The 13781-nt window shown below is 36.8% G+C and overlaps 1 protein-coding gene across 1 annotated transcript in view; it reads right to left on the bottom strand.

Moving 5' to 3' along the window:
* The window catches only part of CTNNAL1 (catenin alpha like 1), a 63127-nt gene that overhangs the window by 9092 nt on the left and 40254 nt on the right, over nucleotides 1–13781 (bottom strand). The window contains exons 7-11 of the mRNA XM_071554994.1: nucleotides 13093–13293; nucleotides 11158–11244; nucleotides 7657–7815; nucleotides 6176–6268; nucleotides 5716–5866 (exon numbers count right to left, since the gene is read on the bottom strand). Coding sequence (XP_071411095.1) covers nucleotides 5716–5866; nucleotides 6176–6268; nucleotides 7657–7815; nucleotides 11158–11244; nucleotides 13093–13293 — 691 coding nt within the window. The remainder of the gene's footprint in view (nucleotides 1–5715; nucleotides 5867–6175; nucleotides 6269–7656; nucleotides 7816–11157; nucleotides 11245–13092; nucleotides 13294–13781) is intronic.

A 13781-nucleotide genomic window follows, 5' to 3' on the forward strand; every position in this document is an offset into this window, starting at 1 on the left:
TCTTCTGTCTCATGCTTTGAGAGAGACAGGCCAAGAGCTCTGTACTGTTCAGATTTTAGCTCCCACAAACTGGCAGTTAAGAAAGCTTCTCTGAACAGTTTCCCTCAGTTATACTTCTAGTCCCCTGCTTGTATGTCACAGGGAGTAAAGCAACTGTCTCCAATGACTCACTACCTGCATGCAACTCATTTTGTTCCAAAGTACAGAACATGCAATGTAAGGTTTTCCTGGCATGGGGTGCATGGTCTAAAATTTGCAATAGACATAGCCACCCAGGCAGATTTTTCTAAGTCATGCCAATAAAACCCTCATGTTGTACTGTACCATATCTCTCCCACATGCATTGTATTTTATAAAGAAAAAAGTTCTACAGCATTTTACATGCTTACTGATTCAAATCAATTGAAAAAAAAAATCCTTTTAGGTGTTACCTCTAAGTTCGTAAGAAGACTTTATTAACAAGAAAAAGCAGAGCCTGGGTTTACAGCCCAGGATTAGAGCTCCAGTTACCAGAAGCTTTAATGACCTGTGAAGACTTACATTTATTACAACAGATTCAGGAGAGGAAAGTCTGCTAAACTAAATTAAAATAAATAAAGAACTTAAAAGCTAGTAAGAAATAAGATTTTACCCAAAAAACCCCCAAGGGCTACTATAATGGATGGATGTCAGTACCATGTTTACATAGTGATGATGCATCTCAACAAAGGACAAACAACAAAGCCTCCTACAATTGCTAATTTCTTGTCTTGTATGAGCTTCTACAGAAATCCCATTCTGAGCCCTAAGAAGACAGTTCCTTTACACATTCATGATTTTTTGAAAGCATGCCCTTTATCTCCTGACACTACAGAAAGATTATGAGCTCCATGTCTAGGCAACTGACTCCTAAAAACCAAATTTTAGGACACTGACAAGCATCGCTCAACCCTCTTGAGAAATATGAAAAAGGTAACCTTACTTTCTAAGATCACCTCTTCCTTCCCCTACCCAGTTTTACAAACAATGAGTGAGCTATCAGAGCACAAGCCGCCTATTTTTTTCAGAATGCAGAGTTAGTCAGATATTAATTGTCCAAACAGGTATCTAAGCAAGATATCTCCCTACAGACTAATACAAATTATGAGAAGTGATTTACAACATCCTACATATCAGAACATCAGCTAAAGGGCATGTAAGAAAGCATGTAAGACATACCAAGAACAAAAGCTAACTTGTAATTTTAAAATGCTGCAGCATAAAAGATCTCCTTGGAGCTATGTAAAAACATGTTGTGCCATGTTAAAAAAATAAAAAGTTCAAACACTGAAAGCTTTTACATAACAAATGGAATACAAATCCATACTGAGAGGACACACTACTCACACACAAAAGGCTGACATTCAGAATTATGGAAACCAAATGGAAAGAAGTATCAAACAGAAAAAAGAAAAGAAGAAAAACTGCCTTTGCTTTTCAAGTAATCCCCATTAGTTGGCTCTGCAAGATTTAGTCGCTCATATTCATTTAGTTGCTCCATGCAGAAAGAAGAAGGATCTCACTATTTATTTCCTGGGAGATTTTAAAAACGCTAATAACCAAAACCCGTGCACACAAAAAAGACACTTCACGAACCCAGAGATACCAGACCTTTGAAAAGAGCAGATCAACTCAGAGCAAAGATAATTCTACTTAATTGAAAAATAGTTAACTACATCGGTATAACCACAGAACTTGTATTTGATTCCATTAACAGAATACACATATATAATTTTGCAGGTATTTAATTTCCTTATTTTGTGTGTCGGATCTTGCCATAATGGTAAGAGGCTTTTTGCCATGTTACGATCTTTTTTATTGTTTTTAGTCTGCCTTTGCTTTCCTAATGTGTTTTGTCTAATATGTTTTCTTTTATTTTTCACTTAAAATTTATTTTTATTTCATCTTTGTCTTCCAGTTTCCTGCTTTCCAGTAGTTCCGATCATGTGGTTTCCCTCCAAAGTGCCTCTATTCCAACTTCCAAATCCTGCTTTTGATGTCACTTCTCTGAAAAAACGGCAGAATTCGAATTCCTTACTTCTGAAATTCTGATCTATATTGCCTATTCATCAGCTACAGCCCTCCCAAATCCTCATAGTCATTTAACTCCTCACATCAAGAGGGCAAACAAAAGATGAGGGCAGAAAAGTGCATTATCTTCATAAACTATTCTCTCACTCCTGACCAAGTTACAAGGGAGTAGTCAGAGGATGACTCACATTCTTCTCCAGCATGTTGAAACCAAACCCAAAAATGTTAGGAAAAAAGAAGCTGGCTGATATCCAACAGCTTGGATCAATGAGAGGTACTTTCATCAGGTGATCCATCTCAAAGTACAAGAGTCTCAGAGTTAAGTATCAAACCTAAGGAAACAAAATGATCCATGGCCAGACCCAAACCTCCCAAGCTGGCAGGAGTCACCCTCTCCAGGACCCTGCCATTCTCCTCAGCCCAGCCCTGACACATCAACACTGAGGAGAAAGGGCCTCTCACTGCTGGCTGAAAAGTGGTTTAGGGCTGAGCAAAAGAAGGACTACTCTGCCTCACCATACAGTTCTGCACAGCACAGAAGTATTTTCAAAACACACCTGAGGGTTACTGGGCTATGGTGTGCTCACCAGACTCCCCCCGCCCACCACGCCTGTGCACCCTGCTCCCCAGCCCATTCCAATGTGGGCATGCTGCTGCAATTACATTAAAATTGAGTAAAATACTGCTTCACTTGCAAGCTAAGTAGAGCTCTATCCATAAGAGTTTTGAACCTCAGTGTGAGAGACACCTGATTTGCTGTTATGCAAAAAACACTGGATAAGGAGCTATGCAACTGCTCATAAAAAAAGAAATGAGTATAAACAATGTGAATCTAGTGTAATCCGAAAAATGCTTCTTTTATTTGATGTGTCCAGCACATTTAGTCACAATTCAATTTTTGCATCTTAAGCTGTATTCTGAACTCTCTAACAAAGCCAAATGTTTAAATTGGCAGTACAAAAATACAAGTTTTTACACTGAGGAGAAAAAAAAATATATACCTCTTACGTAATTCTATCTTTTGTTGCACACAGTCACAATTTTACTAGGAATAAAGCACTTGATACATTTAGTCCATAAAATAAAGACACTTTAACCAACCTCAACATTAAGACAAGTATCATGAATTACGAGAAAATAAAGTCTTATGAAATAGTGAAAATTCACTGCATTCAGAGGCAAAAGATTTGTGGATGCTGCTCTTATACTCTCTTAGCAAACAAGTATTTTAGTTTCATTTATTTACTGGGTCACCACTTGTTTTTTTCTAGGAGAGAAAAAACCTGTTCAAAGTGGCAATGTTAACTTTAGGGTATTTTCCAGTAGCAAAAAGGTGGGGGTATTTGGGTGAGATTCTCCTCCCAACTCTTTTAATAACAAAAGTCACTCTGAAGTCCAACAAGACAAAACAAGCAAACAAAAATAGATTAGCCCACAATACAGAGGAAAACTTTGTAGAAGATGAGTAGATACAGGAGACCAAATTATTCCTTAGGAGATAACAGATGGCTATAATATGAAACAATCCAGATTCAGAGAGAAAGCCCCTAATAGGCTGGGCCACAAGACAAGGAAAATGAAGACATGATTTCTTACGCATTGTTTTGGCAATACAAGGCCTAATGTACCTGAGGCCACATAGAGAATACAAGCTATGCTTAGTATCTTACCAGTGGTGGTATCAGAACACTTTATGCTGAAAGACTGAGGAAATGAGAGACACTAATAAAAACAGATTCATCTGGCTATGCCAAACAGGAGAAGGTGGTCTTCACTGCACCTATGTCCACACATGTGATAGCCTCCAACATGCTCAGCAACACCTACCCATTCTTTCTCTCTTTCAAGCAATGACATTGGGTTGCCTTTGTGAAATGATGCTTTAAAGAAAGTGGAAAGTACCATTTATGGAAAATGTGGTATCTGCCATCAGCAGCCCCAAGACAAAGTTACTAACTATGGAGGAAGCTGGACATGTCACATCAAGAATAATTTGTTTGGAGAGCCAAGTATAGTATATGCTTTGCTGTGGCTGCATGATTCTCATCCTATTAATTTTAAATACATTAATATATATTATGTATGCATGCACGCACAGATATATATAAATACATAAACCACTGTATGAATATGAAAAAAATCAGATACTGCATGATGAGTCCTAAAAATTCCAAATTTATTCTAACACCTTAATAATAGAGCAATACCATAATTTAAGTTTCATTTTATAAAATATGTTTAAAGAAAGGAAGTATGTCCCTGGCTCCCAAAACAAACCAAAAACCCACTGAATGTTAAAAGGCCCATGAACAGGATCTCTGATTGCTACACATACTTATGTGGCATTCCAGACCAAGGTAGAAGAATAAGTAGGATAACAATCATGTTTTCCTCAAAAGTCTCACATTCCCAATAACCTGCACTAACCCACCCAGAATTTCAACATATTGTTTTCCTTTTACAAGTTTTGAGGCTCAGGCACACATTCATCTAGCAACCAGTAGCAACCATTTAAGATATTATACCCTATGGCTGGTTGTTCACAATGCTGGCAGAAAAGAACTGCTGACACAAAAAATCAACTACAGAAAGTTAAACTGACAAAATAAACTCTAAAAGTGAAAAAAGGTCTCACGTTAATAGCAAGATGAAGTATTTTGTAATTGATAAAGAGTCATCTAACCTGAATTAGGATTTACTTTTTCTGTATCTTAGATACAAAAAATTAAGTCCCTGTATTTAACTAACTCTAAACTTTTAAACCTGAGCAATTTTCTTAAAAATACAAGACATTCAGTAGTATTATATATTACATTCTATCTGTATGCAGGTATACCTTAAAGACTGAAACAAACACATAGCTGCAAGAAGTGTGACAGGCTACACTAATGACATAATCTGAAAAAAAATTATGTTGGGTAAAAATGAAAACCAAAATGCCTTCCATTTTAAAGGTAAATTACCCTATGCTAAAAGTAAACACAGATTTTTTTTCTTAAGATTCCAAGGTTTTTCTTCTCTACGTGTTGTACAAATACCAATAAACTTACCAACCAGAGAAAATATCCCAAGATTGTGCAGAGTCGTCAGAGATTCCATCCAGGAGAAAGGACAGCAATTTAAAAATCAAATAACTACATTCACTACATTATGAAGTGAATACAAGGCAAGCTGACAGTATAGAATATATATGTATAGTCCAGAAACACAGGAAATTAATTAAACACACCACACAATTCAAGTTGTATTGAGACTGTCATGAGCTGACATGTCTTAGATAAACCAAAGAGTGGGATCAAGGCACTACACCCCTAATATTTGGACACACTTGGCAAAGAGCTGGGTCTAACACTCTTCTGTCCTTTCAACAATTCCATCTCATTTTCCTAGCACCAATCACCATGCAGAAAGTTAAACATACCTAATCTTACACAAACCTTTAAATTTCTGGATGCTTTTATTTGAAAAAATCCAATGAGCAGCCTGATTTGAAATCTATACAAAACCTATATGTATATTTGTGCAGGGCTACCCAGATCCCATGGGATGTGGAACTGTTTATTTCACTCTTCTCTTAAGAAAACAGTATTTCCTAAATTACACTTAAAATTCTTAGATTACATGTTTTGAAAAATACCTTTTTATTTTTCTACACAGTATTCTTACCTCTTCTTCCTTCAAACACATCATTGATTTCTCTCAACAACAAAGACATGTCACTCAGCTGAGACTCCCAGGCCTCGCAGAACACCTCAAGATTTTCCTTAGCAATCTTGCTAGATGGATGTAATGCCAGTGTTTCTGCAGCAGAAATTATCTGGACAGAGAACAAAGTGTTTGCTATTGCAAGTCCCAGTACATAACGTTCCACATGAATTCACAAATGCCTCCACAGGCAAAAGCCAAAACTAAACCGCTACTCTTATGTCTTTGTAGTGTATTCATCTGGTATTTGCAGGCTTGGTGATCTTCCTCATGCATTCTTTTAACTCCTACCCAGCATTAAAGTGTAATTCATTCTTAGAACTGCTTTGAACAGTTCAACATTATGTCTCAAAAAAATTCACATGAGTAATTTTTATTGATTTATGTCTAGTAGAAATGGCCAGTTAAAAGCTAAACATACCTGTGGGCCAGTGACCTGAAAGGTGTCTTCTGCATGTATGCAAGTAATCTCCAGGGGCTCAGTGCCAGAAACATGCCTCAATAAGCGACACATCTAAATTTTGTTAAAAAATATGAAAAAAATGGTAAAAAATATGCTTTCATTAGTAGTGAGAAAAGGTGTACATGCAAAAACTCACAAAAAAACCCACAAAGCTTCTGATAGTCCTTTCAGAAACTTACTGGGGACCACACAGCTGGGTGTTTTTCAGGGAGCACTTGCAAGAAAAACAGGGCTAGATCCTGATTTGGAAGGTGTAGAAAACCATCAAGAGAAAGAAAATTCTTAATAAATAAATTATAATAAAACAAAAACAATTTCACATATTTATGACTGAATAGAACTGAAAGCAATCACACACATAGAACTTGGAAAAACCGTAGCATAAATGACTTCACCAGAACAGGCTTATTCAGCAATTAGCAACCATGTGGAAAATTTAAGCTTTCATCATCGAGGAGACTGAATTATCTTTGAGCAAATCAGCAACAAATTAGTTTAGGGAAGTAATACTGTTTCCTTTCACAGTAAGCTAACATGCCTTTTTTTTTTTCTAATTAGGAGTGAACTTTGAGTCCAGAAGGAACATGGAGGTTTTCGGATCAAAAGGATTTTTTAGGACAGAGGCTGCACTGTCCATCATCAGAAATGCTATAAGGCCTCACATGCAAACACTATTTAACCTCATGGTTACGCCTGGGGAAAAAAAAAATCAATGTCTCACTGGAATGCTAAATAGTCACAGATAGAGGGGACATTAAAGCTGAAATTAAAAATTCAAAGCCTTGATCTGCCAGTCATGGAAGTTCAAGGGTGTTGCTTCTGCATATTCATACTTTTGGGATGAATCCTCATGCCCTGTATACTGTGATTTTTAGAAATTAATATTAGATAGTACAAGTACAACTGCTTGCATGGCCATGTTTTGGATCAAACTGATATTCAGGTCCATGGAACCTACACACTGCTTTTCACAAAGGAGAAAGATTTGCAGTGGCTCTCTTGACTGATAAAAACTACACAAGACCTTCAAAGAAACTTAATAAACTTAATCATATAAATTCTAGAATTCTTATATATTTGGATTCAGCTATTGCTGGAAACCTCCCACTTGAAAGAAAGGAGTTATCATTTCTTCTTGGATCTAAACCCCTACTTTTTTATTAATATTTTAGACCCAACATATACATATAGATTGGGTCTAGATCCAGGAGGAGAATTGGGTATGACTGTGTATCCTTTCTACAACACCTGTATGCCACAGTGACACCTCTGGCTCAGACTCTCCCAAGAAAAATACAACATTCAACAGTATACCAGGAAAATAAAACAAAATTAAAATTGCAAAAACACAGAGTGAAGCCTTCCTAAAGTATAGATTGATGCAAATCCAGCCACTCATTTTCTAAGTGTCTTACACATGAAAGCTGCTGTGAACTCACCTCAACAAGTTGTTCTTTCTGCTCTGATAGCTTGCAAGTATATTCTGCTACAGCTTCAAGATTTCCTTCTACTCCTGTGATTTTTAATGCTTTGAGAACCATATGATCCATATGGTATTTCAGAAGATCTGCTGCCAAAGATGTTGCTGCACTGTGGATCTTGAGTAGCATTAAAAGGAAAGAAAGAAAAGAAAAAAAACCATTCAGTGCCAAGTCAAACAAACGTAGGAGACGTATTAATTTTTCCAAGCAGCAAAATTTTACTGCCATGAAGACTCATATACAGCTTTCTTATTATTGGGGGGTTTATTTCTTCTATTACTATTAACAGTACAAAGATAAAATGCACTGCACTCAAAAAAAAACCCCAAACCCAAACGCCAAAAACCAACCAAATCCAACAACACCCCAATGAAATATGGAGAGAAACAGAAGAGCAGCTGGGTAAAATGAGAACATGAAGTTACCACCCTGCTGCTTTCTGATTATGTTGCAGCTGGGGAAAAAACAGGTGCATGAATCTGTGTGTCACCAAGTTCAGCATAAGCAAAGAACAATGTCCACTTCACTTCTCATACAGAACACAATTTAGACCAAAGCCACAAAATCTGAGTTTATAATACATTAGAATTATTAGTCATGAAAAGAAAACCTTGCTTTATAATCAGCTTGTGACACAGACTTAAGAAAGTAAAAAACATCTTTTCTTCAAGGAGATGGGTCTTGGAGAAGTCTCAAACACTCTTCCTACACTCCCAAGAAGCAAAGAGAAACTTCTCCTTTAAACCCACCCCTAAACCCAGACACACTTTCAGACACAGATCTGCTGAAATTGTGCTGTGAAGGACTCTGCTTGACAACACCTACCAGTGACAGCTGCTGCTAATTCTAGTAGCCAGTCAGTAGTTTACCTGTGCCCTTAAGAACATAGGTAAAACCAAAATAGCAAGCTCTTTAGAAATAGCAGAGTACTCTTATGCTTATAAGATTATTATGAATCTTGTAATATTGCACTCACATTGCTAGACTACACTGAATATAGAACAAATTTGGCTGTTCAAGGAGAAAGCATTTTTCAAGCTCTTGTGAGTGGAATAATCTTGGAATTAATGCTGTAGAGAAGAGAATGTTTACTGGAATGATAAGCTGTTTTTTTTCATTTCATTAGACTCTATTTATTTTTACACCCTTCCCTTGGCAGTACTTCCTGTGCACCCAGAATTAAGTTTTTCTGGATTTGTTTTTTAATATCACAAAAGACAACTGAATTATTGCCTCAAAACCTGCTGCAACTGTTTTTAGAGGAGAAAGAAAACAGCTATGACAACCTGCTATAAACTATTTACATAACGTTGCTTGTATGGCATTAAAAATTAGCACAAACCACTAATCTCAGAAATTAAGTCAGCTCTGAAGAAAAGATATGTGAAAGGCTTGTCATGTTGGAGTAAGAACTGGCAATTCTCATTTATATATAGGCTACATAGAGATTACCTTTTCATTACAGATTCTTTTCATCATGATCTAAAAAAGAAATATAATTCTACTTAATGCTGTCTCTGATGGTTAGCAGGAAAATCATCTCAAGGAAGAAGCATAACTTCTGTTTCTTCCATGAAGAGACAGAGATGGGAAAGAACTACATTTAACAAGGCTGTCTTGTGTTCTCACCCACTCAGGCTCTCAATAGCATTTTAGGAGTCACAATACTTTCATTTTACCGGTGAGATCCTGGTTGCTGACTGATACACTGCAGCACCCCAAGTCAGACTGACAGGACAGTCCTCCTCAGCCATGTAAAGAACAATGGCTATTTTGGGATGAATTCAATCACTACATAGAGAACCACAAAAATGACATAATAGTCTCAATTGAGTTTTAAGTGTAGCATCAATCCTGTGCCTTTTGTGACCTGACCTGCCTATCCCGTATCGACCTTTTTAGCCACCAGCACACTTGCAGCAAGCGTGGGTAGTGCCCTTCCCAATCTTCATTCGCGCAGCCTAGCTATGATGATGGCACCACAGGGGCCAGGTAACCCACCATTTTGTATTTTATGCCTTTATTAGCTGGTTTACAGAAGGTAATTTTCTGTTTTTGTCACATGACAAAGTTCTTTAAGTGTGGTAAATGTGCAGTCTTTGCTGCAAGACATTTTCATAAATATAAACCTGGGGGGGGGGCAGGATGGTATATTAAGACATTTATAGAGCTGCAAGAAAATACAGGATATTAATAAAAAATATACCCTATTCCAGCTACCTGTGGCTTAATGATTTATGCAATTACACAGGTGCATCCTAATTAGACTGGCAATCATCCCTTCCACCTCACTCAGCACCCAGGAACGATGTTGCTCAAAAAGGGTAATCGTACAGTTAAAGCAGCTGAATGACATTTTAGAAAAGCTCTGCTACTGATTCCCTACATAATGGCAACCAAATTGCAAACTATTAATCAAAGCACACAAACTATGTACCCTCCACTTTCTGGGAGTCCAACACACTGCCTGACAGCAGAAGCATCAAGCACTTAACTGCAACTGAAATAGACTCAAAGCACTGTTCAAGTTTTCAGGACAGCTGCAGAATTGTAATCAGGAAGACAAAATTACTCATTTCACCTCTATGATAAAAAGGGGAGCATGATTTTCTGAGCAGTTGAGGTTTCTCAGTTACAGCAGCAGACAGCTCAGCCTAAGTAAGTTCACCACACTTCTCTAACATCTTTGCACTGCTCTGTGTTGAAACCCTCTGTTCTTAGCCTTTGTTTCTCCATCTATTTAAAAGAACAGTAATCTGAAGTAGTTGAAAAGATATCTGAATAATCTGCAAAAATTTGGGAAGAATGCCAGAAACCAGTAATTCTGTATTTGACTCAAATCTGTGGATAAGGCAGCAATGCTATTCCTTACTAGGAAGGGGGAGGGCCCTGATCAGCAAATGCAGTCCATCCCATGTACCAAACAGGCAGTTGTTCTATGTGTGTATGGAAGGTGACTCCCAGCATGCTTGCATTTAGGAAAAGAACCATGATTTACAGCAGGCACATACACAGCTGCCCAGTTGAGAAAAAAACCTGAGTATAAGTCATTGTCATAACACATTTCTGCAAGAGAAATCAATAGAACAAGTTAAGTAAAAACAAACTGCAAATGTAATTTATGAATTTAGGCACACACTACAAGAAAAAGAATGTAAAACAGTGATGCACAAATCCCCAAGGAAGTTTGCCTTCGCATTTAAAGTAATGATTATATACATAGTACTTACTCTGAACACTTCTTTTCTGCCAGTTAGCAATGAGCCTATGCATCCAACAGATTTCTGATCAGTAAAGACAGAGAAGATACCAGCTCCCTGATGTAATTCTGATTTAGCTGCTCTTGTCTATAAATAGGTATCATCCTTTTTGGGTACAGGATCCCATTTTACAACTTCACATATAACAAGTATGAAATTCAAACACTGATTCAGTTTATCTTGCTTTAGTTACACTTACCTCTCTTTTAAGTTCATTCATGCACTGGCATGTTTTTAAAATGGCTACTTCCAAGTCTTCCATGAGATCCTTTGTCTTCTGGTTTTGCTACAAGCCAAAGAAAGCAACCAGCAAGACATTACACAAAACCCAGCAAAACCCACCTTCACATCATGTGTCATTAGTTGAAGAAGCTTTAGAAGACAGCCTTTTCTTTCCAGATTAAATGCATGCAAATCCTGTGTATATTCTATTTGAAAAATTCTTTTGTAGAAACATTTATAACTAAATGAAATCTAAAAATAACAGTGATGCAATCTAATTGACTGCTTCTGTTCAACAGGAATTACTTCTAAGCCTCACTAAGGTTTTTTTTGGGGTTTTTTTTTTTCAGAAAAAGGGTTTCCTTAAGTTCCAAAAATCATCTATCTGATCAGTTTAAAGTAAAACAAGAGTTTAAGGCAATTTTTTTAAACTATAAACAGTCTTTTAAAATAAAATGGTACCTAAAATGTTATACCAAATATTCTATATTGAATTATAAAAAGATCCTTCAGAAAATATTCACCCTCAAATGAAGCTGTTGAGCTGAAACTAAAAAGCCACTTCAGCGAGCTGATGCTATTTTATCTGCTACTGTGTCTTTAGTCACAGCTAGGCTGGGTTATTTATTAATAAAAACATTTAATGCATAAGCACACATGTGCACACCCAAGTATTTTCATGGATCAATATATGCATAATCTTGTTCAAGGCTCTCATTTCTATCACTTGAAATGTAGCAGGTATTTAGAGGTGATCATTTTCCACCAGTAATACAGCTTAGAAAAATACCCAAGTGTCCTAGTTTTGGTTCAGATAGAATTCATTTTCTTCATAAATCTGGCATGGTGCTGCTTTGGATTTGTGATAAAAACAGTGCTGAAAACATAGGGATGTGTTAGTTATTGTTGAGCAGTGTTTACACAGCTGCCCACCAGGGCTAACATCCAACACCAAGATAAACACAGGTTCAGTTTCTACAGTTAAGGGTGTCTATGCAATTAATACTGTATATGTGACTCGTTTGCCATAGCAATATTCTGTATTCAGAAAAACATATATGCCCTTCAAACTATACTACTGCATTAAGAACACCTGATTGCAGTATCTGATTCAAAGAAAAAAAAAGGAAGAATAATGGTTTTCATAACTAATATGCCCAAGTAAGTAAATATGCTATACTAGTACACATCTGGCATATTTCAGATATTGGTAAGATTTTGTGCTATAGATTTCCCCAGCAGCAAGACTGAAAGCAAGTCAACATCAAAACCAGAAACTGCATTTGCCATCTCTGCTTTTCCTCCCGCTTTTGCAAGTATCTTCTATCACCTTCAAGGAACAAGTAAGACAAATGACAGAGAGAGGCTTAACATGCTTCTTCTCTAAAAACTACCATAATTTAAATCACATAAAAAGGACAAAGAAAAATAGCCTGTAAGTCTTAGTGTTGCTTTCCTCCTCCCACAAGAATTAAAAGAACAGGCAATTTTCCAGTGTTTAACCATTTTCAATATTCTGTTGAAAACAAGAAACAAAACTATGGTCACTGCTATGGGATCAGGAAAATTGAAACCTCTGAAGTACTCTACAAAAAGACCTAACTGTTAAGGCTGCATGATGATACTTCTGTTCACTGCCTTATTTCCACTTACAGCTTCATTAAAATTAGTCTACTGCCACCAGTAGCCTAATTTAGCCATCAAAGAATCAATGAAGCAAATAGCACTGGGGCAGGGGGAGGACAGAACATATGGAAGCTGCAGAAGCACAGAACAAACTGTGGCTTCCTTGATCAGCTCTTACTGTGAGGAATACATTCAGTTCTCTCTTCCCAGAGCAGAAGAAAGACTGCATTTAAAATTTCTTTCCAAAGTAGAGGTGAAAAGATTTACTTTGCTAAAAAGCTCTTACAGCTTGCATCCACACTGAAACCAGCTGCTCTAGTTCCATTTTAGCCTGTTTAGACAGCTCCAGAATGTGTTCTCTGTGCTCATGGCTGGTATAGGCAGAGTCTGTGAAGTCTTCTGTATGTTCCAAGATAACTTCCAGCATTGTCGTAAGGTTCTCTTTCGAGAGGAAATAAAGATTCTCACGAAGACCTTCCACCTTATTCTGAAAAAGAAGCATATCAGTTCCTTGAGCATTTATGTGATTATAAAGTTGTGACATAAATGCAGAAAGTAAATGCATCATTTTACATTTTGTTTTTCTCCTCAGTGTTTTTTTTTAGTTATTCAATTATTTTCAAAGTAATCCAAAAATTTGCTTGTGTCCAGACATCCAGTTTGGGGTCTGAGATGTTTTTTTTAAAGCAACAATGCTATCAACACCTTACTAGCCACTTATCAGGAGTTAACAGCAAGCACATCACTGTTCCACTGCTGTCAGTAAAAAGTTCTTAAGTTCAGTAAGTTTCAGCTATTAAATGTGTATTTCAATTTTGTTTGATCTTTGCACAACCATGTCATCTATTTTGAGTAGTTGCCTAAAAATTTGTATGCAGCAAATTGAATACTTTGAGGCACATTGCAAAAATTTCAATTGAATTCTGAGAGGGGGTAATAATAAAAAAATAAATTGAATCAAAGTGACAGACTCAA

Source organism: Pithys albifrons, chromosome 4 (assembly GCF_047495875.1).
Source record: "Pithys albifrons albifrons isolate INPA30051 chromosome 4, PitAlb_v1, whole genome shotgun sequence".
NCBI lineage: Eukaryota > Metazoa > Chordata > Aves > Passeriformes > Thamnophilidae > Pithys > Pithys albifrons.